Source organism: Crocodylus siamensis, chromosome 2 (genome assembly GCF_052110815.1).
Source record: "Crocodylus siamensis isolate JL-2025a chromosome 2, ASM5211081v1, whole genome shotgun sequence".
In the NCBI taxonomy this organism is placed as follows: domain Eukaryota; kingdom Metazoa; phylum Chordata; order Crocodylia; family Crocodylidae; genus Crocodylus; species Crocodylus siamensis.
The window spans coordinates 120955303-120981323 of NC_143396.1; the positions used below are offsets into that span (position 1 = coordinate 120955303).

At 42.2% G+C, this 26021-nt stretch overlaps 2 protein-coding genes across 2 annotated transcripts; both read left to right on the forward strand.

The window, feature by feature from the left end:
• The first annotated feature begins 647 nt into the window (after positions 1-647).
• On the forward strand, positions 648-4014 carry LOC149870681 (fibrous sheath-interacting protein 2-like). The gene is given in 3 exon segments (XM_090036675.1): positions 648-710; positions 2307-3902; positions 3904-4014. Coding segments are annotated over 3 exon segments (1770 nt in total).
• Positions 4015-4106: 92 nt separating this feature from the next.
• Positions 4107-20731, forward strand: LOC149870682 (uncharacterized). The gene is made up of 7 exons (XM_090034524.1): positions 4107-4395; positions 4555-5015; positions 6400-6677; positions 7790-7842; positions 8729-8787; positions 9332-9407; positions 20166-20731. The coding sequence occupies exons 1-7, from the start codon at positions 4107-4109 to the stop codon at positions 20729-20731; spliced, it is 1782 nt and encodes a 593-aa protein (XP_089890650.1).
• The last annotated feature ends 5290 nt before the right edge of the window (positions 20732-26021 follow it).

Genomic DNA, 26021 nt, shown 5'->3' on the forward strand with positions numbered 1-26021 from the left:
GCCAGGACGGGACACGCAGCCACATTCAACACCGGGTGGTGTGTAAATAAGCGGATCCCCGATTCTTTTTGTTTTCGTTATATCCATCCCTTATTAGGACTCGGACTAAACTAAGTGTAACTGCCTGCGCAGCCACATCTGCATCAGTGGAGCGCATGTAAGAAAGGGACTAAATAAAAGAAAATATCTTTTTTCGCCTCTCCCTCTCGCTATTTAACATCAGGGGATAGAACCCACTGGGGCTATAGCCGCAGCCTGGCTTGTGCCCCGCACAAACATCTCACAGAAAAGAGAAATTGAGCATGGTCCCTTCCTGGCTCATAAAGGAAAGGTGCATCCTTCCACTCTCATTGTGCCTTCAAAAAGACAGGATATAGCCTGCATTAATTCATCAACAAAACACTCCACTGAAAGTTTGCAAACCTCCAAGCTATAGCTCACGAATGGTATTAGCAACTACTTGGAATTTGTTAAAAAATGTTAACATCGTTTTAGCAAAAAGAAACCCAGGTAAAGAAGGAGGTGGAGCAGAAATTGATTGCACCAGAAGTGATATTAACCAACCATTTACATGTTTCTCAGGAGATTTTGCCAGGTTTTACACGGAATACAAAAAACTTACTAGCTTCTTAGACGACAAACATCGGATGGACGGACAACGAAAGCGACAGAGCAAAAAGAAACAACATATGCTTTGTAAAGCAATGAAGGTTAGAAACAAAGCCACAGTACAATTTTTATATATATATATATTATATATACCTTAATGAGGTAATCAGTAAATGACTAGAGTCAATAGTAACCAATGGTTTTGCTGGCAATTCTATTTAGAATTTCATAAAGAAGTTGATGACTACAGCCCCAATCTAACAATATGCACATGCTTTATTTCAAGAATGTCTGTGATCCCAGGGAGCTCAATAGGACTTCTCCCATGATTATTTCTTAGCCAGTTCCATCAATGTTTGCAGGATCAGGGTACAACACAGAAGGAAACTGGACCCTGTCCATTTTTCAATCTGATGAGCAAAATTCTATAATCCTGATCTCCAGGGACTGTCTCCACTGTTGTAGCTGTCTTTTCACCGTCTTTCCATTAAAATGGTTACGTACCTCAGGCAAAACTGTGGCTACACCAAAGTCAATGTCAAAACACCCATTTAATTCACTAGGGCCAAGCTTTTTACCCTTATTCACCCTGAGTATTTTTTTATAACAGAGTCTGGGACACAGATCCTAGACTTGCAAGCAGTTTACACTCAACATTTAGGACTATCCTAGAAATATATTGTTTTCATGTCAGGTAATCAGCAGCCTAGATTTGTGCCAATTGCTAAAAAGGCACAAACAAGAAAAGATCATCCTCTTGGGTAAGAAGTCAGGGCATGGGGAGATGTCAAAAGTGGAAACTGATGATGTCCAAAATGAAAGATAAAGTGCACCCTGCCATGACATGTATTGTTGTCACTGTGGCATTGTTCTACACAATCTTACACATTCTTTTTGGAAACAAGTGAGCAGAATATAATATTAGAAGAAGTACTGTATTGTGATTGGTTGTGTGACAGATACTCATTTCTTAACAACAAGGGAAACAATGGAGTGACAAAACTATAGAAGGCACTGCAGCCAGGGAAAGACTAGGGAGCAGCACTGCGCAGGGAGGACACAACTTCTGAGTTTTAGTGCAATACGAAGAAAATGTCAGCAAATTAATTGATTCTTTTCCATAAGGAGAAGTGAGCTAGTTGATAAGTGCTTTCTCAGGGATGGGGGATAGAGGGGAGGAGGAAGAGGCTAGAGACAGTCCCAATGTGGCAGAGTCTCTGGACACAGGGTCCTTTGCACAGAATGTGTCCAAACATATATCCAACTTCTAGCCCCTGACACTTGTAATAGGGTAAACTGGCAAAAATAGGTCATCTCTACGCTCATGTGGGAGAATCCTGGCCCTGCTAAAATCAGTAACAACCCCCTCTTGGGCTTCAAGATGGTCAGAATTTTCTTCCATGGTCTTCAGACTGCACTTTGGCCCTTCAGAAACAAACTCAAGGAGAAGCAACCCGTATCCTAGTTTGTCCTTCACTGATCTTTCCCAAACTGGCTGTTTCTTTATTTCCTATAATTTATTTTGTAAGTTTTATATCCCACCCTATCCAAAAGGCTCTGGTGATACATGTCATTTTTCATGGGGGGCTGTTATGTTTATGCTAACACCCATTAGACAGCTGTTGACATGTACAGAAGGGAGAATGGAGGAATTAATTAACACATTTATTGTCCCTTCTCATTTGTTCCTGCTACAGAAAAACAAGACCAAAGAAATGACGGACGAAATTACAAATATAATGACATGGTTTGTGTCTGAAGTCATAAACATAATATATCCAGCAATAATTCAATATGAAGGGAGAAAAATTGCTGAGAGAGACAGGGGAGATGAGAACATCAATGCCACAAACTTCATCTTCTCAGACAGAAACAGAACACCCAGCAGATCATTGGGATGTGTGAGGAGAAGGAGTAGAAGGATAACCCCGCTGTTTTCTCAGCAGGCCCCTTGCCAGTTTCCAACAAGAAGACACCTTGCGAGAAAGCCTTTTTTTCCATCACTCAGAAAGATATTTCCCAAAGAGGAAGAAGCAATGCAGGGAGCTTGCAGCAATCCCCTGACAACCTGCACAGTTGAGCCTCAAACATCACAGTCACCAACCAGTATTTATGCCGATGCTTTTTTTAAAGAAACATATGATGAATTAATAAGCAAAACATCCCCATTACAAAACCCACATACTCAAAACACTGCAATCCCTAGAAGCAATTCCTCATGTATCAGCACAGCTTTAGTCGATTCAGTACTAAATAAGTTTTCCATATGTCAGGCCACAAACCGGCAGCCTTCTGAAGACCAGGGTCTCTCCCCTGACATAGACATACTGACAGCCAAAATTATTCATTCCAGTTTATCTGACCTTATGCAAGAAAGAGCTTCTAAAGTCTCAGTTTACACTGACATGCAAAGCAACAACAGTGTGCCAGCAGAGAGCTTAGGTGGTTTGATAAGAAGAAAAATTACTGGTTACCAACAGAAAAAAGCAAAAGCACCTTCTTCAGTTCCATATAACCCTCCAGAACCTGGAGAAATCGATGTAAAGCTTTTAGAAGATCCTACCAAAAGTAACACCAGAGGCCAGAGTCCCATATCATCTACTCTGGGGGTATGCCACAGATTTCTGGAAGACCTAATCAGTGGGCTTTTATCTAACATTCTCCCTTCCACCGCCAGCACATCTTCCTCCACAGAAAATAAAATGGATCTTGCAGAATTGGACTTAATTCACATGAAGATAATCAGTAGAGTTATGGCAAAAATCTTGCAAGATGAGAACACTTCTAGCCAGCATACTGAACATCAGCATTCCAGGGAGGAGGATATGATTCAAACAGTTACTGATTCGGTCTTTAACAAGCTTCTGACACAGTTTCAATCTAGATTAAACATGCAGAGCTGTTTAAGAAATGGGTGCATGGTTATTTCTGAAGCAATTTATGACTTGGTGTTCCAAGAGGTTTCTGGACATTCACTGCAGAACTCCCTTTCTGAAAAATTACTACCTCAGCGCTGTGCTGAAGTTGACAATATTGCTGAAAATACAGTGAAAAATGTTACTGAGCCTTTGGATAACCCAGACACTTTATCATCACATCTTAGTAAGCTAGCTCCTCTTATCATAGAAAAACTGGAAGCAAATCTTATGTCAGCATTTTCTTCCCTCTTTCCCATTGGCGATTTCGATACAGAAAAAATTTTGTTACAGCATAATGCGACTCAAAAAATACTGCATGCTTTGCAAGTACTCCTGTCAAAACACCAAATGAACATGAACAAACATATCAGTGAGAGAGAATTTTTACGCACTGAAGACAGCCAAGCTATGGGAGACCTATCCTATCTGGCTTGCACAAGCACTGGAGACCATTCTGACTCTGACATTTTTGTTTGCGGAAACCTAACAAATAAGACAGATATTTTAGCTAATAGAATAGCAGCTTCAATAGCAAAACAAGTTGCCAAACCTGAATTTCAAGGCAGTTCAGAGGAGGAGATGTTGCCTGCTTCATCTTCAACAACAGAAGATGTTAGGATTGTTGAGAAATTCCCTGTTGATTTTGGCATGATAGAGAAAATTCCAACACCAACTTTAAACTCACCTACTCCTCTGGTACCCGTGACATTTGTGGAAGAAATAGTAAGTAGATTTCTTTCAAAAGTCCTAAGTTCAACTGATGACAGAAGCCCCAAGTCCAGAAGACATTTATCAAGATCTAAAGTGAATGAAATTGTTGAAAACCTTAAACAGGCCATGGAACAAGGCCTGTCCAGACATAAAATCAGCCTTGTGGCAGCTACAAATGAACAACATTTACCTCCGGAGCATGAAGACGCAGTTAATGAAGTTGTTTTGTCTATTTCCAGGAATATGTTACAAAAATCTGGATCTGAGCAACATCTTTACAATGACATAACAGGTTTCAATGATTTTTTTCCTCAAGACATGGCTACAGTAATAATAGAGGAACTCTCTGATTGCCCTTTTTTACAAGCTCTTAGTGACAGTCCAGCAACACCAAGCCAAACTGCAATGAACCCAGGCAGAATTGCCGACATGGTCCTTTCCCACGTCTCTGTTAGTGCAGAGCTTAAGACCTCAGGTTCTGAAGGGGCAATACCAGGTTCCACTACAAACAAAGCCGCAACAGAGACAGAGGAGCTGCCTCTGAAAATAGTCCCTTATGCTACAATCACACATATACCCATTGCTCCAGACTCAATGTCTGATCATTTACAAGTTATTTCCCTAAAAACAGAACCTGTTGAGACACTGCAAAAACCATCCACTACTCAAACTGAGAAGTGTTCTGAAGATGACAGTTCAAGATCTGAAGTGCAGAGAAGTGAAGACAGTCATTTTTCTCTGGGGAGCACAGGACAACCAGTTGTAAGACCAGGGGAGGTAAGTAGAAAGATAAGGCTGAGGCAATCCTGTGTTGTGAATGCCATTTTGCTTCTAACTGGATCTTTTGTTAAGATGACCATGTGGCATTGAAAGCTCATCTACTATGAATGCTGAATGGTCTGATAAAGGTGATAGACCATCTCGCAGAGAGCCTGCAGTGGGCCTTCAGTGTGGAGGACCCTCGCTAGCTGGGATTTTGGGTTAGTGGTCAGTACATTCACTAATCTTGAATCTACTCTCCAAGAAATCTGTCTGGGGATAAGAAGAGGCTGGAATCCCTTGGGTTAAGCGTATGGACAAGACAGCTACAGCTCTCTGCTTTGTTTACTGATGGCAGAGACTGGTTCAAAGGCAGCTTCTCTTCAAGCCAAAAGGGCCATTTGATCACTAGAAAGAGAAGACCACATGTAGAAGTATGAGGGGCTTTGCCTCCCCGGAAAGGCTTGGGTCAAAACTAAAGACTGATAACTGTGGGGCTGTAGTGTGGGTGTCCAGAGTGATGAGGATGGTTTCAGGAGCTTGATCTCCATAGAGCTGCAACTCTTATCCTCTTTCAAAGTAAAGCACAGAAAGTGTGTAAGAAATTATTTTGTTAAGCCAAGTTTCTCAGCTTTGGATGGCTTGGACAATGGTTCCAAGATCTGACAGCTGAGTCCTGCTGCCCAAAATAAGGATATCAGACATGATGTGTAAACCAGGCAATGAGTTCAGGTAACCCAGATATGAAAACAGTGACAGATAACCCAGACCCAGTTTATTTAGCAACCCATGGGACTGAATAGTTGGGTCTCATCACAACACCACAGTTTCTATTTAGTGAGCAGGAACTAACCAGTTTGTGCCACAGACATGTTCATGCGTGGATTGATTAAAAAATAAAACTTAATTTGTAACCATGCTAGAGCCCTGATCCATGAAAAGACAGAAAACCAATCAGAGTTAATAGAAATGCTCACAGGCTTCAATGGTTTGCAATGTTTGGGTCTATGACAAAGAATCTCAGTATTTGCATAACTTGAAGCCTGAACTAGTGACCAATTGGAATTAATGGCACCTGCTTAAAAAAATGCATTTAAATGCCTTCCTGACCTGGGGCCTAGAAGTAGTATTTGGTCTTAGTAGTTGACACACCTAGTGGCTCCTTAGTGTTTGTTTCTGATCTGCTCTCAAACAGAAAGTTGAAATGGAACAGATGGCCAAAGCAGTTTTCCTTTAACAAAACCTGTCATTGCACAGTCCTGATTTTTCTGGGTGCTCAACTGAAGTTCATAGGATGAATCCTAATGCAAGTCTAAAAAGGCTTGGTTTAGTTCACTCTCATTAGTGATTTGTAAGAAAAACTGGTTTAGAAAGGATTCTGAGGAGGTGTCCTCTTCAAAAGCTTCTTCTTTGGTTTCAGTCCTTCAGCAAGACCTCATTTCAGAAGGCACTGAAGCCTGTGCTGAACCTGATGAAAGCTTTTCAACCCAAGGTGGACCTCCCTGCAAAACTGGCAGCCCATGATACTGAAAATGAGGAGGGAGAGAAGATGGTAGACGAAAATCCTGAAAGACAGTCCGAGGGAGAAAAGGACCTACAATCAATAAAGACCATTCAGACGGGATCCTCTCTGTATGTGGGGAGCTCATTCATTTTATCTATGGACAGTGAACAATTAAGGTAACTTTTCTGGCAGTACAGCAAGAATAGGAGCTGTGGTGGAGTGGGATCATCTGGGGTCTCTGGACAGAGCTGTCCCTATGTTAAACTAGGTCCAACACAAAGGTGGGCAGGGCACTGTCCAACTCTCTGCTTGCTTGTAACCACACATTTTCATTGTCACAACACAGTGGGACCAGACTGTGCCAGTGACTCTGAGCTCCCATACAAAGCTATTTTACTCTGCCACCATGATACATGCTTCCTTCCCATCCCCAGATCAATCTACAAAACCACAGCTGATGGGAGGGTGTGTTCAGCCAAGGGGCATGAGGGCATGGGCATCTCTCTCAGCTACACCTGCTGTACATGCAGAATCCACTAAAATAAAATTCTCAAACTGGGTGCCACAGCACAGTGAGGTGACACAGGGTGCCATGCAATGTTAGCACTTGTAGGAGTGCAGACATGATTCACGAGGTTAACTCAGAGATTTCCAACAGAAATCCAGACTGTTTAAAACCACCCTGGCCTATTGCGGTCCTTCAAAGTTCTTTTTAACAGAAGAATTGCTCTAATATTTTTCTGTACTCAGACAAGTGAAGACTAAGGGCTTGCATTTTCCAAGGGGTGCAACCCCTGTGTTATGTAGCTGTTTCAGCCACCAAATGTTAAACTAAGGGTGCAGTGTCCAATTCAAAGGGCGATCCTATTCCACCAATAAGAATTAGAATCCCAAACTGCATGCAGGTGAAACAATGCAGTTACACATGTGAACAATACATAGGACTGGGCCTAAGAGTCCATTCCAGAGCGAGAACTGTGAGATGAAGTGTGTTACCCAAGGCCGTCCAACAGATTAGTGGCAATCACGGGCGGGTTTCCAGACTCTAGATCCCCAGCTAGGTAGTATTTCAGCAGGACAAATGCCCTCACCTCAGAGAAGCTGGATGTGGTCAAGAATCTGTTAGGCAGTGATTTTTCATTGTTTTTAAAGCACTGACAAGGTGTTCAGCATACAACAGTGTGGTGAACAAGAAACAAAGATGAAAAATACTATTGACATGCAAATGTTATGAACCTTTACTCTTGTTTACCTCTAAATCCAAATGACTGTTTCCTTTTGTTTTTAGTGAGAAAGTTAGAGAAAGTTCATCATCACTGGAAGCCCAGAGAGAGGGTGAATGTATGAGATTTTCACTTTTTGGGGGTTTTACGCATTTCCCTTCATGTCTTTATAATTGTCTATAATTTCTTTAATTCTTTCACTCCTTTTATCGCAGTGATCATTTGGATGGTGAAAGACTGTCTCAAAAATACAGTGGTCTAGAGAATAGTTATGCTACCAGTGTGGGGGATTTCTTCAGAACAGACTTTCTGTGGCAAAGGAAGTCATGTTTTAAAAGAAAGCTCTTCACACCTGCCACATGGTTTTCATTCTATTTGGCAATTTCCTGCACAAGCTTCCAGAAAGAGACACTCCACTAACAGCCTGCAAAATGAATCCAAAGTTGTACTTAATCTGTGGGTTTTGGAGAAGCAGGTCTTTCATATGGATTGCTGTTAGAACAGCACAATGGGGCCCTTGCTTCCACACAGTACACACTACACAAACATGCCCCAGAGGCAGCACCAAAACGTATCAAAACACAAACAGACCTCCTCCAGAAAAAAGAGAGCATGCACTATGTGTTGGCCATGTCTGTGTGCTTCAGTACTGCACCAGGAATCACCACAATGAGGAACGCAGCATAAGCCATCCCTCCCCAGTTAGGTGGTGTGCGTGCATCAGTAGGCTCACCCAAGAGCTAGAGCTCACTGGATCCAGTCAGCGCCACCAATGGGTTGTTACATTGCATCAGTTTGGGAAGGCAGCATGCACAGAAGCAGGCATGATGCACCTCACTGCAGCATTCCCTGCTGGGGTACAATGCAGCCTAGACAGGCCCATTAGAACAAATGCTTGCAGGATACTACTTTGCAGTGATGCTAAAACAACAGCTAAAAATATCAGTCATAAAAATGGAAATGAGTCCCAGGTGAGCTGACTTTGGATGTGTTTTTGTTTACAGGGTTTTATGATGACGTGCGTCAAGCCTGGGCTATAGAAGACTCGTTCTATATGTGTGAGGTAAATATCGTGTAAAACCCCAGGAAGTGGCCGCAAAAGGTCTCTTGGCTTCCCCAGCTGACCCCTTGCATTTTGCAGCCTCTTCACCATTTCATTCAGGTCTAATAACTAATACTTTGGTAGGGAATAGAGGGTGGACAGCCAAGGCCGTGGTAGAGCTACGGTGCGTTTTCAGGAGGGGCTAGCAAGTACAGCAAGAGTAGGCAGGAAAGATAGTCACATTGCACAAGGGAGGGAGAAGCACAGAGAAATGGTGAAGATGTTATGAGGAGGAGGGAAAGCAGAGGAGGCGGGGGAGGGGCTGAGCTGAGGCTTCTGTATGAAAGACTGTTCCACACTTGACTTCAGAAGGTAGGACAGACGGGGCCCTCCTTCCATCCACGGGCTTGGCCTTCACCTGCCCATTCATGGCACCACCGTGGCTGGGAGGACAGCCCCATCACCACTACCTGTCCCTCGTTCTGTGGCGCTGTAATCCTGAGGAGCACAGATCAAACAGAGTCCTTCCTCTTTTTTTTTTTTTTTTACTCTTTCCATGGAACAGGTGGAAACGTTGGCTGAAGGCGCTAGCCTGACAGAAGAAATACCTCCCATTTCAGAAGAAACTGGGGTTGATACAGGTATGCATGGGGAAGTGACGCTGGCTGCGTCAGGTGTTGTACTCAAGGTCGCACAGAAAGTCTGTAGCTAAGCCAGGAAGTGACTCTAGACCTCCTGAATCCACATTCATTGACCTAGCCAGAGACCATCATTTCTGCCCTACCTACGATCTCACATGTAACACTGCAGGAAAAAGACAGTTAGGTCCTGACCTTCAAATGCAATACTCTGCAGAGCTTGGGTACAGCAGAGGATCCAGTCAAGCTTGTTATCAGTGCCCCACCCTAACACATACCTTCATAGCACACATGGCTTATTCCCTCTGCTTGTAGACTCCATTTTTGGCTAAGTGCAATGGCTGAGTGATTACAAGACTGGATTAGAAATCCAAAGGTGTTTCCCTGTACCAAATCAAATCCTGTTCACAGGAGAGGCTTGCTTCTTGAGGAAGGACATTGGACTAAATGACCTTTGGATACCCTTGCTTTATTTTTCTATATTAAGTGACTGCTCTCTTTTCTCCACAGCAGCTGCTCCGAAAAAAGGGTCGTCTTTCTTTATGAAAATACCAAATGCTCTATCCAGAGTACACTCTTTTCTGTCAAGTTGCATACCACACCGCAACCGGAAAGTCTCACCGGAAATTACACCTACACTTTAACATTGTTTTGGAAAAAATATAAATAAAGTTTTGAAAAAATGTGGTCTGGTGTAGGCTGATAATTGCATTTTGTGATCATTTGCAACTTCATTCTCACATAGTTAAACTCAACAAAGAGGGCAGACAGAGAAGGTAGTGCTGGGGGGAGCAGGGGGCTGTAGGTCAGGAGTGAGGGGCACTGGCAGGGCTGGGGGGGCAGGGGCTTAGGAGTGAGGGGCAGAGGCTGGGCACAGGCATATCACTGACCCCCCCAATATATGTATACCCCTCCCCCTGTTCCCCTCTCCCTCCGCCGGCTCCTGCACCCCCTCCCCCCGCATAGGTGACCTCTGTTTTGATCCTGGAAATATAGTAGCCCTACAGTGATTAACTGTCAAGAAAACAAAAGCTGCCTTAGCATACACTCTTCTTATAAAGATATCGTTACAGAGAGCTTTAAGTAGTGGTAGTGGACTCCAAAGATTATCAACAAAAAAACAGCGTTTAGTGACAACTAAGAATGGAAATGAGACGCTATGGAAAAGGACTTGTTCATGCATTTCCATGCTTGTGCCAACTCCATAAACCTTTACTTCTTTTTCCATCACATATCATAAAGCTGCACAGACCCAGCTTCAGACTCTCATTCTAATATAAAATCTTAAGTTACCTTCCATGCTTTTATATCGTTTTTATCACTGTACAGTTCTTGTATTGGATGTAGTCTATCTTAACACTACATTTTTCCCTTCTACCTTTCCGTTCTCAGTTACTTCCTTGTCCTTGCTGCTACTTTTTCCCCAAAATTTAAGGGAAGGCTTCTCCCATTTTTGCCTTCTCCCCTCAAGCCTCAAGCTTTTTCCTTCCCCTGGCAATAAGCCCTTCTCAAATGAGAACAGTAGGGAATGTGTTCAACCAGTTTCCTGTAGCCCTGCTAACTTATTATAACCTTGCTGGTAAGCTGCCATCACCTACTGGCCAAAGATGAATTTGCAGCTTTGCAGTATTTTTAGATTTTCTATGGCTCCTGTGCATGAATTTCCAGTGTCATAAAACCTGTCAGTAAAGCACTGCTTGTCAGACAAAACTGCTTTAGTGAACTAAGCAGAGGTGCCTGTGACTGGAATATTTCTACACTTGCTGTTCTCTTTCTACTTACTCTGGCTACTCTAATTTGTCTTATCCTTTTTTTTTTACTTTATTTTTTTTTTTTAAATGTTTCTAATGCTAGCTCAGACACTAAAAAAAAAACCATTCCTTCAAATGTTTATTAATGAAAAAGGGCCAAAACAGTCATTTCTTCTAAACACTTGTTTACCACTTGGTCATTAATATCTGTGCAATCACAGCTCAAGGCAGAGAATTTGTTAATTCATTTATCTCCCTGCTCCTGGGTAGGTATCAAACTTACAAGGGTAATGCAGAAAGATTCTATGGCCATGCATAAACTGATGACAGTTACCTGAGAAATGGTACTTTTTGACCAAAAGCTTATCTAATACCTCTTCCAGTTCCACTGTTAGTCCAACAAACAATATCACCAAAAACCTCTTGCTTCCTGGAATGTGTAACCCTTTATTTCTTTAAGTTATTTGAGAGAAATTTTCAAAGTTGCCCAACTAAATTTTGCCTGTACTTATAACTCATTTAAATGGCAGTATAAACCTACATAAGCAAAATACGATCTATAAAAAAAATAAAGAAATCTTACTATAAAGAAACGGATTCTATAGTGCCGAACATAATGGCACCCACTGAGCACAATAGATCATGCCCTTTAAATGGTTTATTCTATGTAAGCCAGTATCCATTTTGCTGTATAAAGGTAGCACACATGCAAGGTTTACCATGTGGTCCTTTAGGCTAAGTAGAGATATTCAAAAAGCCCCATGCAGAAAGCACTCTATCAGGCTTTTCTTGGAATAGAAGCAATCACATTGTAAGTTATCCCTTGATGGGATCTGGCAGAGAAGTTCAATAAAATGTTCTAGCAGAAAGCGCTTGAGGTTAATACACATCCATTCAGGGTTAATTTAGGGCACTTACACACAGGCATGGAGGCTGCTCTGACACGCTGTACTTACTGTGCATCAGAGAAGACTTGATTAATCAAGTCTGCTGGAATATGGAAATTACCACGCTCCAGCAGCCTCCTGCATCTTGAGTATCAGCATCCCTGTGCTTAAAAATAGTGGTGGGAGCACTAAAACTAAAGATCATCAAATGAGCTTATGGGGACGCTGATACTCAAGATTCAGTGGCACTTTAATTAAAGCAGCTCACAGAGCTGCTCTAATTATAGTGTTGGTGCTCCCACCCCTGGACAATATGTAAAAATGCCCTTAGAGTGGGATCTGCCATTTTAGAGTGCTTTAAGTGCCATGAACATGTGTTCTGTTATGGCTGTGATGTGCTTTCTGCATTATTGAAGTGCATTAAGTGTAACTAGTCCATTCATGAGAAAACAGGTTACTACTGCTGTGAGCGCTATCTGACTCAAGCAGTAATGGTCTGTGTGGCAGTGCTATGGTTGTCCTGGCATTGGTAGGAAACTGTCACAAACAGATGCACATGCACATTTGACTGGCCTCTAAAACCCAGCCTGTTTTGAAATATTGTTTGTGTGTCTCAATTCAAGTATTTGATCTCTTGTAAAGATACAGCTGTAATATATCAGAGATCCAGGCAGGAAGGCCCTTTGTAAGGATTCCCACTAAAGTCCACAGGGAGTTTCTTGCTATTCCATGAAAGCAAGATCAAGTCCTAACCTCTCTTGTTCCCTCAACCTTCCTCTGGCATGAAACACAACTTCCTTGCACACTAAAAACTGTTGGGAACATCTATCTAATGAAATACCTATCTACCAAATAATTTAATTAACAGCATACAAGAGAACACAAGGATAGCAAGTAACAAACCAAACAAGAGATAGAGTTACAGAATTCCAATGTTTTTGCCACTATAAAAAGTGTTCAGCAATGGTCCTCATAAAGAGCAACTCCGCAATTTCAAACAGACTTGCAACAACTCAAGAGACCAAACTAAACGCAATATGGATCTAAATTTTGACATTTAAAAATAAAGTGTTAAGAAAGCCATACATCTGGCAGTTCTGGTATGATATCCAAAGCAAACTGACAGCCTTCTTGCTTCCGCGCATAGGCCATCTGTTCTCTGAGAAAGTTACTGCACTTTGAACCACAGCCAGAATGTGAATGTCCCATGCAAGTAAATGCACGTTTTAGATTTCTCTTGCACTGTCACGAGAAAGAGCTTTCCTACTTGTGACGCAGAATATTTCTCCCTGACCCACCCACCCACCCACTCACCCATATGCATGCTGACAAAGAAGAAATCACAAATCTCAGTCATCCCCTACTACTGAAACTAAACATGCATTTGTGAGTGAAGCAGCAGCAGCTGAGGGTCACAGACTACCAAAGTCTTGGCAGGCATTCTGCATCAGAAGGGGGAGGGAAGGCTAGATTTAGAATAAGATAAGATGGTAAACAAAAAAATGCCTTAGACTAGAGGAGTCATGTAACTGCAGCATTGTGAATGATACATAAAGGGTGGCTCAGAAGAATTCGATCATGTGATCAAACTAGACTCTTGTGTGAACTGTTCCAACATACAGATTCAGCACTGAGTTAAAAAACAATTTCACTGTCCTTGCTGACAGTGTGCCCTTGAACATATACAGTTATACTCAAGAACATTAGGCTTAATCTATTTGTTTAGTACCACACAGGGGCTTGGGGAAAGGATTTTTTTTTAACGCAGTGCTTATCTTAAGAAAACAAAAACAAAACAGTTTTAGGAATTGCAACAGATTTTAAGATTTTCAGGAAAGCCTCAGTCAAATTCTGATAATTCCCACTCACCCTTTTACTCAGTTTTTCCAATGCAAACTTGCATATCTTTATCCAAGTCATTAGATTGCACTGTGTGACCCAATATAATTGGAAAAGGAGAGATGAGAGAAAAGAGCTGTGTCATTACTGTAGAGGGAAATTCTTACAGGTGTAAAACTGAATGCAGCCCAACCTACTAAGATAAAAGGCATTACTGTCCATGAGAGGATTCAAGTGGCATCCAGTTCTGCTTCCTTATCAAAATGCTCCCCATTTTTAGCACTAGACTGACAGCTCTCTAGAGAAAGCACTGAGTTTATTTTCAGAACAGACAACTGAGCCCTAATCTAGGTTGGTCCTCTGTAGAGAACGCCTGTAGCAAGGATTAAAAATCCTGTAACTTGTTTTAACTGCACTGGAATTTTCACATGCACATTGGTGCTGGCAGCAAAAGTTAAGAAGCATTTAAGAAAACAAACTGATATCTGTCCCAACAAAATGATTTGACCTGTTGTTAACAACTAATGATTTTGGACCAATCTTGAGTTTTTAAAAACATCTAGGGTCAGCAGCATCCAATACGTTACCTGTCACAGGAAATTTAACTGGGTATTAAAAGATGACTCTATAGAAGTCACAGCCATGAAGAATAAATATAATAGGTGAGCTATTCTACAACCTTGAACTTAGACACTAGCACTTTCCTGTACCAAAAATGCAGCCTTCGTAGGTCTGGAACCCTAAACCACCTTCAACGTGAATGCAGAAAGAGTTGCAGCCCTTTCTGAATAGCAGACACTCTGGGATCACCTATACACCTACACTCTTGGGGGCTGCTCTAATTCACGCTGGCAGAGTCTTGTATATTCAGCATCCCATGTTTCAAAGTGGCAGCAAGCTTGTTAGACAAGCTTTAGTTAAAGTGCCCCTGTGCTATTTTGAAATGCAGGGACGCTGAATACATGAGATGCTTCAGCAGGCTGAAGCATTCTGATTCAGATGCTCCCACAAACTCAAACTGAGTCTGCTCTGATGCAGTCTAATCAAAACATGTCAGAGCATGTGTATAAGTGCTCTAGATGTTCACCCAAAAGCCTGCCCCTCTGATATACCATAGTAATGGAAGCAACTGCCTGCACTGAAGAGTAACATTGGGAAAGGAATGGATAAAGTACTATTTGTTTTTAGGAGGAGGAGAAGCCAACACCAGACAAGTAGCCAGTTTTCCACAGATTAGTGGCCGAATCACTGGCTGAAAACTCTTGCAGTTTAGGGAGATCAGCAGCATAATCTACTGCAGACAATGATTTTGATGCAAGAGCAAAACTGAATGCAATGAGTTAACAAGACAAACAGTCTTCCAAAATGTTTTGCAGAAATTTTTGATGAATGAATCTTTGTTGCATAAACAAAGATTCCTTTAGTATAGGAAGTCTCAAGTGCCCCATTATATAATGTAATTTTGATACTCTATAGGAGTAATTAAGACCTGCAGAAAAACCAAAATACTTTACAACCCCACAGCCTTTAAAAATGAGTTGTACAAGTAGAAGCAATAAAAAATACTTTATAAAGCTCTGTGAATGAACACTATCAGCACACACAGGTTTTTCTTCATATTCAGAACCTTAACTGTGAAGTGTGACTTGACTGCAACTTTGATTTGATTACATCCAAAAATGAAGAGCAGTCATATATAATTAGTACCAGCAGCCTGTGTCACAGATGAAGGGAAGAGATACACATATTATTTCACAGCATCACCAGAAAATTTACTTGAGATCCATTTTTTAACATTCTCCTCCAGAGTGACTTTCACAAACTCTTCAGATTTCAAGGATTGTATTCTGAGATTTGAGCCGGGGGGGGCAGGGGGGAGGAGGAGAGGCCTAGCTGACATCTGGTACTTGCCCACCCCCCACCCCCTACTGAACAGTCAGCCACCGGAAGGGAGTCCCCTCATGGATTCCCCAGACTGGGAGGGAGTCCCCCACAGCTGATCCCGAAGGCTGGAGGGGGTCCCCCCACAGCCAATCCTGCAGGCTGTCAACTGCTGTCAACTGATATCTTGGGATAACTTAAAAGGATAACAGAAATGGTAATGACAGTCAAAGGTTAACATGTGCTCCACAGGAGGAAACTGAGCAGGGAACACCAGCCAGCACCCACTGGCCCTCAAATGAGTCCAAGGAGCCAGTGAACACTGCCCAGTGAAACTGCCCAGAGACATGGTTGGATAAGGAACAGGAAAACACCCCCAGTCACATGGGGTCCTCCTGGCCAGAGCCTCCTTCATAGTTAGATACATGACCAGCTTAGCTGGGGCCTGGAGAAAGTTGATCAGGTCCTGGGACTTGTTGCAGTTGAGTATGGGGAGTGTGTAGACAAAAAGATGCAGGGAGTAGTGCAGCCAGAACTTCAGCAAGAGGTTATTAAAAAAGGAGTGAGGGGGCTGCAACCTGGCACACTCAAGACAGGCATGTGCCAGGAATTCCCTCTACTCACCGAAGGGGCAGTGTCAGAGGTGCCCATGAACTGTGCCAGATACACGCCTGTGGTGAAGGTTCTGTGGAGGAGCAACCAGCTGAGGTCCCCAGTGGTTCATAGGATGAGGGTGGAGTACAGGCCTGTCCAGCAGGGACCCTCATAGAGGGCATCCCACCACTGTCTGGGTGGGATGAGAGGTTGGGGTAGTGGAGGGTACAGACCTTGATCATGTGGAGCTGGTGGCGATGGGCTTTCCAGAAAGCAAACCAGTGTGGTATCCCCAGCCTGCTAAGCAGGTGCAGTGGAGAGCAGTATAGGACCTGCCTAGGCACCGCCCCAGAATGAGTTCTGGGAGATTGGAGCATACTGGGGGGCAGAGGGGGAGAAATGGGAAGGGAGTTAAAAAAGTATGATTCTAACATTGACAACCATAATTTCACGAGCACGTCTGTTATACTGTAGCAGGTGACTGCCCATCAAGGAATTAGTAACCTTACAGATTATACATACAGCTGAAAACTAGTATTCTTTCTCAGGAGCCATAGCCTTCAAGTACACCTAGTCATTCATCTACAATATATATATATTTAATTAGCTGTAAAATGTAAAAGAAGCTCACGATTTAAGTTCACACCACAAATTTGATTTTTTTACTCATTTTTTTCATGCCAAAACTCCCTCCAAAGAGGATAAAACTTTACTTCCAGTACCAAATATTCAAAGAGAAGTGGGTTGGGGTTTTCCCCCTAGATGATTTACTCTGGGTGTTCCTTGATTTTATTTTAGGATTCTTTTGGTGTCAACAGCGGATTCTGAGAACATCTCATATTTATCTTTGGGTTATTAAATCCTCTTGGGTAAAAGAATAGGGATTCTGGTCTTTTTCTTTACAAAGTTTTATATTTATAGAAGTTTTATATTTATTTTATATTTGTCTTGTTGGGATTAAGTAGGTCCCTAATTACAGCAAACTAAGCCTATCCTAAAGTCTTCAATTTCCTTGATTGGATATTTGAATAAGTATAGAGGGGAACTCTGTAATGACTAAAGAATATCAAAGAACAGATTCCTAGAACTTCCCTGATCCAATTCTCATCCTCCAGGTCATATGCCTTTGTCTCCAAGTTTCTGTATCAAAGGTTAAAAAATGGACCATTATATATGTATCCACTTACCACAAAGTGGCCTCAAAACTACCTTGGTACTATCTATTCCAACACTGTTCTCTTTATTTTTCGCCAACACCTTCACATGTTGTCTGTTTCTGTAACTACATATTCAGCTAAAGACAATTCTAATATCAAGGGATTAACTAACTAAAATGATTGCTGGCTCTGGAAGACAGTGAAACTAGAGCACAATCTTCCACTAGTGTCAGTAGGAGACACATCTTAAGTCTGACAGTATTTAAAATACTACCAGGTTCAACGTACTGTTTTACATATGCATTTTGTAAGGTAAATGAATTATCTCTTCATTTCTGCTTGTCATACATAAGTTGATAGTCAGAACCACAGATTTCACCAATTGAAGAAATCCATTACAAAAGGCTTGGAAGACAAGTTGGGAGAGGGAGGGAGGTTGGGGAAAGGAAACATCCCTGGAGGGTTACACATTTATTTTGACATGGATCCTTTCCCTTAGTGTCTCATCTGCATTATACCACATGGTGTAACTATCAAAAACCATCCATAAACATACTCCTGTCATCAACCCTTGCACTCACTGTTTTAGCTTTTACACACAAAGCCCTAGCACAGCCCTCTTTAAATTTCTGAACCTAATTAGGCTCAGCTGTACCTGATTGCCTGGGCTCAGACATGAACTCCCAGCTGAGACTGGGGGACTCTGAAAACCTCAGCTGCAATTTATCTGAAAAGACCCCAGCTGAGAGCTTCATGGTATGGCTTACCTTCCTCAAGGGACACTGCTAGGACTGTAGATCCCCCTCTAAAAAGCACTGTCTCACATTAGTCTCAGTTGCAAAGACAGTCCTATTGCATTTCAACCGGTTTGCTTTTCCAAAGCAAAATTATAATGAAACTTGCCAATGGACATTCCTATCTCCCTACTTTAATTTGCATTATTAGTAGTTATTATCTGTATTAGAATATCACTTATAGGCCAATATTACTGATCCCATTGTGCTAGCTACTTTCCATAGTAAAAATGGCATGAGCAACTCCAGTAGGAAGATTTTGTTTGTTTTCTGGGTTTTTTTGACCAAGTGTTTACATCCATTGAAATTTTCATAATAAATAGTAATATGATGACAACAAAACACCCATCTTCATCTACTTTTGCACCATACTCACCATTCCATGTTTTCAGACCTTTCTTAAATGCATTTCATCTGGGTAGATATTTAAAACCCAGTGACAATCAATGTTCTGGAATTTATTTTTCTTGTACCAACCATTTCATATACTTCTCTAAACTGAGCAAACACAGCAAGATTGGAACCTAAATAGACTTCAAAATATTAATTTGGACACCAAAAACAGATTAGAAGTTCAAATTCAAATTAAAGCTTTTTCTTTTTTCCAATCAGGTACAGAGTGTTGTTTACTCTTTCTGCATAGATGAAAATAGTTCAGTGTGGTTCCTCCATTCCAGAAGACATCTTCATCTTATTTGTAATTTAAAACACATTAGTATTCAGATATTCATACCATTCTTTTGTTTGACCCTTGGCACTTCTGGATGCTAAACAAACTGAAAAATAATTTTCAGTTAGTACACAGTTTGCAAATGTATGCAATTATGCCATATGCTATATATTACAGTTGTACTCCCAGTATTTTACATACATTATAAGAAGGGTTGGTATATCCCAGATGTGTAGGTTGCCTACTTTTATAAGCAAGTCCATTATAAAACATTCTTGGAACATCTTTATTTAGTTCTCTAACCCTTTGTTTTTGGCTGCAGGACTTTCGGTTGCTCAAGGCATGCAGGTGAAAGACAGATACTGGAATAGATTTTAAGTGTCAGACCCCAACTTAGCATTAAGTAGGACTGGTATATCCATACCCATCTCAGACATTACACATTTAACAGGGTCCAGTGTGGAGTTCCATGGTTCCCACATATAACCAGTAATTTGGTGGGGACAACCCCCACCCAATCTCGATTCTAAGTTTCAATTCACTTCAGAGTCCTTTAACTCTCTCTGCAGGGAAAGCAGTGTACCAATGGAGACCTTTGTCTGAGGAGTCTTTAACCATTCCCTTACAGGCATTTAGTCTTCCATATAATTTACTTCTTGTGCTAGCTTTTATCTATACAGGTAGTCCTCGGACTTACGACACATTTGGTTCCTGAAAACCATGTCTTAAGTCAAAACGTTGTAACTTGGAACCAATTTTCTCATAAGAAACAATTTTATAAATGGGGGATTGGTTTCTGAACCAAGGCTTGATACCCTATTTTCACCAAAAATATCCCAGAATTTTATACTCAATCAGTTATAGATGAGTAATATAGCTACATTAATGTATTTATATTGTAAATAGCAATCACATTGATTTGGAAGGACTTCTTTGAGGTGAGTTTGCTGGACTTTTTGAAAGGCTCTTGGTTGGACTTTTTGAAGGGTTCCTGGCTGCAGTCTTCTCAGGAGTCTTGGCTGCAGGTTTTTCTGGAGTCTTGTCTGCTTTCTTAAAGAAAGCTTCCAAGGAAGTTTGGACAGATGTTCTCCAGGGAGATGAGCGATGCAGCGAACTTGTTCACTGGTGTGGCATCACATTGGATCAAATGTTGTAAAGTCGAAACTTGACATCATAAACTTGAAACAGGGTGTCAATTTATACACGTTTGTCCCGGGGAGCCAAATAGTAAATGGGACTTACTGGCAGAACTGGACAATGAGCACGCAACGCTGACGGAAAGACCCGCGCGGCGCGTCAGCCGCCTTCTTGTACAGATACGCCCAGCCGGTGACGTCATAGAGAGACGCCAGCTGGCAAAGTTAAAAGCGGCAGCTGCGGCTGCGGGGGAGGTGGATAGCCCCACGGAAGAGCGGCTACCGGCTCCACCAGCGAGAGGGGCAGATAGCCCCAGGGGAGAGCACCCACTGGCTCTGCTGGTGAGAGAGGGGGCAATTGTGATGGCTGAAGAGGTAGAAGAGGCGCCGGAGGGGCAAAGACAGACCGCGTGGCGGGAGGCTGCTCAGGACGGGGAAGGAGCGGGAAGCGTGGCCACAGACGGCACGACGGAGCACAAGATAGACGACTCTGTGGCCCACAGGGGGAGTGCCGGAGCGACGCTGCATAGGCTCAGCCTCACAAAGGGGGAGAAACCCCTGGAGAGCCCCGAGAGGGTGCAGCCAGGTGGGTATCGCCGCCGAGCCACGGTGCAGTGAATCGAAGGAGGCACCAGGGAAGCTGGGGCCAAGCCAAGCCCAGAAGGACTGGAGAGGTCCAGATAGAAGGCTCAGCAGGCTGAGGGGCTGAGTAGTGGGTTTTAGGTCTGCTCTGTTGTATGGGATGTTCCCGGTTGGAAAGGGAGAACTAAGGTAGCATCACTATAGAAAGGGGGTTGATGGTGTCTTGGTGAGGCCAGAACCTGTGCGGAGACCCCATCCAGGGTCAAACAGGGAGGAGGCCAGGGGGACTGTGGGCCAAGTTTACTGATGAGCACCATGACAGGTGGGGAATATTACTCTATGGCTGAGGACCTGGACCCGTGGAAGAAGAATGCACTAAAGGTGGCGTGAGGCCGGGGTGCAGGGGTGGTGGAACCCTGTGATGTGACTGCCAAGGGATCCTGGGCCATGGAGTGTACCATGAACCAACCTTGACACTGAAGAACATCAAGTTGTGGCAGGAAAGAACAAGGTCGGGGACTGGGGCGAGAGGGAACTGCTTCGATACCAAAGAGATCTCAAGAGCGGGGTGCCATCTACCTATAGAACTAGAACCACCCAAGAGAGGGGAATCGAAACCTGGTGGTTACAATGTTGTAAGTATGAAACATTGAAACTCGAAACATTGTAAGTTGAGGACTGCCTGTATTGGACTTCAGACACTGGTAGCACCAGCAATTGGCTGGGCCATCCTGCCCAATCTATTGCAGTGCACTCCCTGTAAGCAGTGCTGTAGAAATAAGGCATTTTTCAGGCATGGGCTTTACACACCCCTCATTTCCCTCTCCTGTGGTGTTCCGTACACACACTTAATACCCAGGAACAGTATGTTCCTCCTGCAAAGTGATCAAATTCTCCCACAATGAGATGGGTGGAGATGGGTGGGATAATAGACAAAGCCTTGTAGCTAGAGATATCCCTTTTATTTTCTCATGAATTTTATTCAGATGTGATTGAGTTATATACATTTTTGAAAATCATTATTTTCTTTCTTTTGCTTGCATTCCTCACACCTGGCAGAAAGCCAAAATAATAACTCTAAGTGTTATAGTGAATTATGGTACAGTCTTTGATTCTGTCATCACCTAATATTTTTCCATAGGACCCCAGCTTCATTTAGTACATATGAGGAATGCAGAAGAGGGCTGATGAATGCAGAAGAGAGCAGAATTAAGATTGCATGAATAATCTTAAATCAACTATTTTAAAACTATCTTAAAACTGAGTGTTTGGCTTTGCTGCCTACGTAGATAACTATTTTCATTATTTTTATGTAACATAGATACATATATTAAATGATTGATGCTAATTCTTCTTCTTCTTAGCTTACATCTGTTATACAAGAGGTTCATTTCCCATTATGTCTGATCATTTAAAAATGCTGAAGAGATTTTCTCTTAGTAGGCATTTTTTCCCCCCAAAAGGGCACACATGGTTCACTGAGATCAAGAATGCATATTTGTTCAGTTCTGCAGATGTTCTCTTTGTTTAATGTTGTGATGCTTAAGCTCATATTTCACTGTGTGGGCTCTTAAGTAATTTAGCTTTTGAACAAATTATTTGTACTTTTTTAATGCCTTAGAGGTCAAGATTAAAGATAAGTTTGAACCAAAAGTCTAGTTATAGCCAGAAGGTTCAGAACTGGGGGTTTTGCTTATGTCTATCTCTATTCATGATTAAATGAAACTTGAAAAGGAATTACTTATTATGGTCTAATATCAGTTAATATAAATATTCTGAGCCTTTAATTTGCATCCTTTCCTAATTTTCCTAGAAAGGCAAAATTAAGTTGGACTCTTTATTAACTTCAGAATTTCTTTACTATTATCAATAAAATATGTTGATAATATATCAGTTTCCATATGCAAATACAGAGAAGTGGTTAGTTTGAAGTTAGACAGAAGGAAGGGCAGGGTGGCACTTTAATGACTAACTCATATATAAGAATACGAAGTGTATGTTTGAATAGTATCTTACCAATATTATATACCAATTACAGTTAAAGTATCATTAAAGGGAGATTACATCACGTAGGGCATTTATACACAATCCTTTTCATGCTGCAATGTGCCAGAGAAGCAGCTCGTCAGAGCAGACTCAATGAATCGAGTCTGCTCTGCACGTGAGCTAGCATACCCAGCGCTGCATTGCGTACACATCTAAAAATGCCCATAACCTGCATCCTATTTCCTTTCACTAGATTTTACAAAAACTGGAAAAGGAAAATGCAAATTACAACTCCTCCACCAGCTAATCCTACTGCTTACCTGAAAAAGATCATCAATATTGCTACTGCTTGCCCTTTCCTGGGGTATTCTATTTCAGCTGATTTATACTGTTGCTGGGGTCTCCCATTCAAGGTCTATTAATAAGATGCATTGATTCAGCAATGCATAAGATCCCTGTCTTTTGGGCTAGAGACAGAAGTTACACATACACCAGTTTAAGTCATCAGAAACTGGATTAAACCTGTAACAGAACAGAAGTTCAGTGCATGTAAACAAGTTTCAATATGGCTGAAACTGGTTTAAGATAAACCTGGTTGGATGTAGTATCAGACTGAACTGATTTGGGTCAAACTAGTTTATGAAACTTCTGTCCCAGACTCCTTCCTGATTTAAGTTAAATCAGAGTCCCCCAGCATCCCAGCATGCTTTCTAGCCCTGGGCTGGTTGGTGCTATCTGCTTCACCAGAGAAGGGTTGCAGGTGGAGAGGAGGCAGGGACTGCCCCTCCCTGCCCCAGGCAAACCCTGGCTGAGGGCTGGGGGGGGAGGGGGAGGAGTTAAACCCCCTTCTCCTGAGTACAAAGCTTCTCTGTTCTGCCAAACTTACTGAAAGTTACTGCTGGTTGTGACTGTGGACTACGTAGTCCAGAGGTGCCTGGAAGCAGGAAGAGGAAGTGATGAGCAACCCTGCAGAGGCCTGCTGCTGTGACTGTGAACTGCAAACCCCAGAGACCTCAGGGCAGCAGGAAGAGGAAGCAAACACACATGCTGGCTACTTACCAGAGAGCCATGCTCTAGTGCCCCCTGGCTTCTGGCCTGAGCCACTGCAGGGAAATCATGCTGTGACTATGTTTGAAGTACAAGGGATGGATAGATTCCTTCTTGCCCCAACCCCAGTAGGATTTCTCAGCTTCTAATCTAGTAGATTTGACTCAACGTATACTCAACTAACACCAGAAATATTAAAAGAAGAAGGAATTTAGGAGGTAACCCATGGAATAAACAATCTTGTAGCCCTGAGTTTTAAAACCAACCCAGTTCAACAGTGAACAAGAGCTGTTATTACCCGATTGTCATGTATTGTCCTATGGGAAATTAGTTTGGTACTCTCAGGCAGCGTTCCCTCTAAGCTGCGTGGCATGGGTGGCCGAGCAGGTGTGCCTGGCAGCACAGCATGAGAGCACCTACATAACCACGCACACCACGCAGCTTCGAGGGAATGCTGCTCTCAGGGTGCGCCTACATGAGATGCTTACTGTGGAGCAGCCTAATAACACTGCGCTGCAGCGTGGCAGTTAAAAACCATGCTAACATGCTACTGAGCAGTATTATTAGGGTACGACTCAGTAAGCACCACAAAAAACCCATGCACTGACACTACTGTCAGTAACTGGAGTTACTTTGCATTTAGTTAGTACTTCATTAAGCACGTACTAAACTAAAGGCACAGTAACTACTGTGCATTAATGAATGTGTATAGGCACCCTCAGATCAGCTAAATCGTTTCAAAAGTCACCCCCAAAATACACATTAATACTTTTTGTCATCCTTACTGACAGTTCCAGAAGTACTACCATGAACCCTAATCTATCACCTCTCTTAGAGGTAAATCCCTGTGGGGTTGAAGTACATTGGTTTGACAGTGCCCGGAAGCTTTCGTAGTCAGTGTCCTGCTGTTTCTGAACAGAAATGGAATGACATTCTTTGGCGTCTTCTTAGAACACTATAGTCAAATATATAGAAAGATATTTAAAAATTAAAGATACAGGGATCAGGAAAGTTGAGAAAGAAAAAAAAGCAGAGAGGTTTTTATGATAAGAGGAATTTCACAGCATCTAAGTAACTGGTGCTTATTTGTTGACTGGCCACCCGGTGACTGATTACTATGTTCCTAGATGATGGCAATCAGTCATCAGGGTAGGTACTTATTACAACTGCCTGGGATTTCTTCATCTAAACAGTTGATTCATCAAAACTAAAACTTTTTCTAGATATATCCGTTTCAATTACATTTCTATCAGGAAGGGTTTCTCGGATTCAGGATCAATTTTTTTAGTCAGAATGAGAGAGGGGAAAAAATCCCTCCTTGGAGGACAGAACAACAGTGATTCCCAACTGAAGCATTTTAGCACCGTGGCGTGCCTCAAGATCCTGTTAAGGGAGTCACAGAGTGCCATGCCACATTAGCACTGTCAGGTGTGCACCTACAAATAATTCACAAGATAAACCCAGGGATTTCAAATAGTATAGAAATATGCTGACCTGCTGTGGTCTTTCTTGGCAGCAGAAGAATTTCTCTATTAGAATTTTTTCTTATTCAAAAACTGAGTGAAAACTAAGAGCTGGCATTTTCCAAAGGGTGCCCTTGAAGTCTAAAAACATTAAGAACTACTGAATTAAAACAATCACCTAAGAGGTGGGAGGGCATCAACTTAGGTCTCTTCTATCTCCAGTGACTGCCCTAATTACTGAGCTATACAGTCTCTCTTTCCCTTTCTCTCTTGTTTTTCCCCCTTCACTGCATCCCGCCTCCAACACAACTTGAATACACTACCCCAAATAGCTTGCTGGCTCAAACAGGCAGCAGGCATATAGTACTCCCAGGGTCAGCTCCCTGCTTCAAATGATCCTGGGTTTCCCAGTTATAACTCAGGTGGATCTTTAAACCATGGCTATGCTAAAGTACCCTTTAGTCTTTCATGGACAATTTCAACAGTTGTTTGTCCAAATAAGGAATAGGAAAATCTTTGCACTGTCTAATGTCTTCCTGGGATGGGGAAACCTTCCCATCCAATTCAAGTACTGAGTGCATTGCTGCTGCTCATCATGTTGTCCTTCCCCTCTCACCTGCTGAATTCCTTGCACTGGATACTACTGCTTTCTCTTTCACAGTGTTCTTCTCATTTTCACTCCTGCCTGCAGTAAACTAGTACTAACTTTCACTGCTCCCAAAAATGAGCAACATTGAGAAGGTGATGTTCCACACCTTAAACTGAACAAAGACTGCTATTTAAAGGGATGTCTGATTGTATTTTCAAGTTTCGGTATTGCTGGTCAGCTT

What these genes read in the sequence shown, in the direction of transcription:
- LOC149870682 (XM_090034524.1), top strand. Translation starts at nt 4,107, where the DNA reads ATGTTGCCTGCTTCATCTTCAACAACAGAAGATGTTAGGATTGTTGAG. An exon ending in CAGTTGTAAGACCAGGGGAG is followed by an intron (nt 5,016 to 6,399) that starts GTAAGTAGAAAG and finishes CCTCTTCAAAAG; the next exon opens with CTTCTTCTTTGGTTTCAGTC. An exon ending in AGAAACTGGGGTTGATACAG is followed by an intron (nt 9,408 to 20,165) that starts GTATGCATGGGG and finishes AACTTGAAACAG; the next exon opens with GGTGTCAATTTATACACGTT.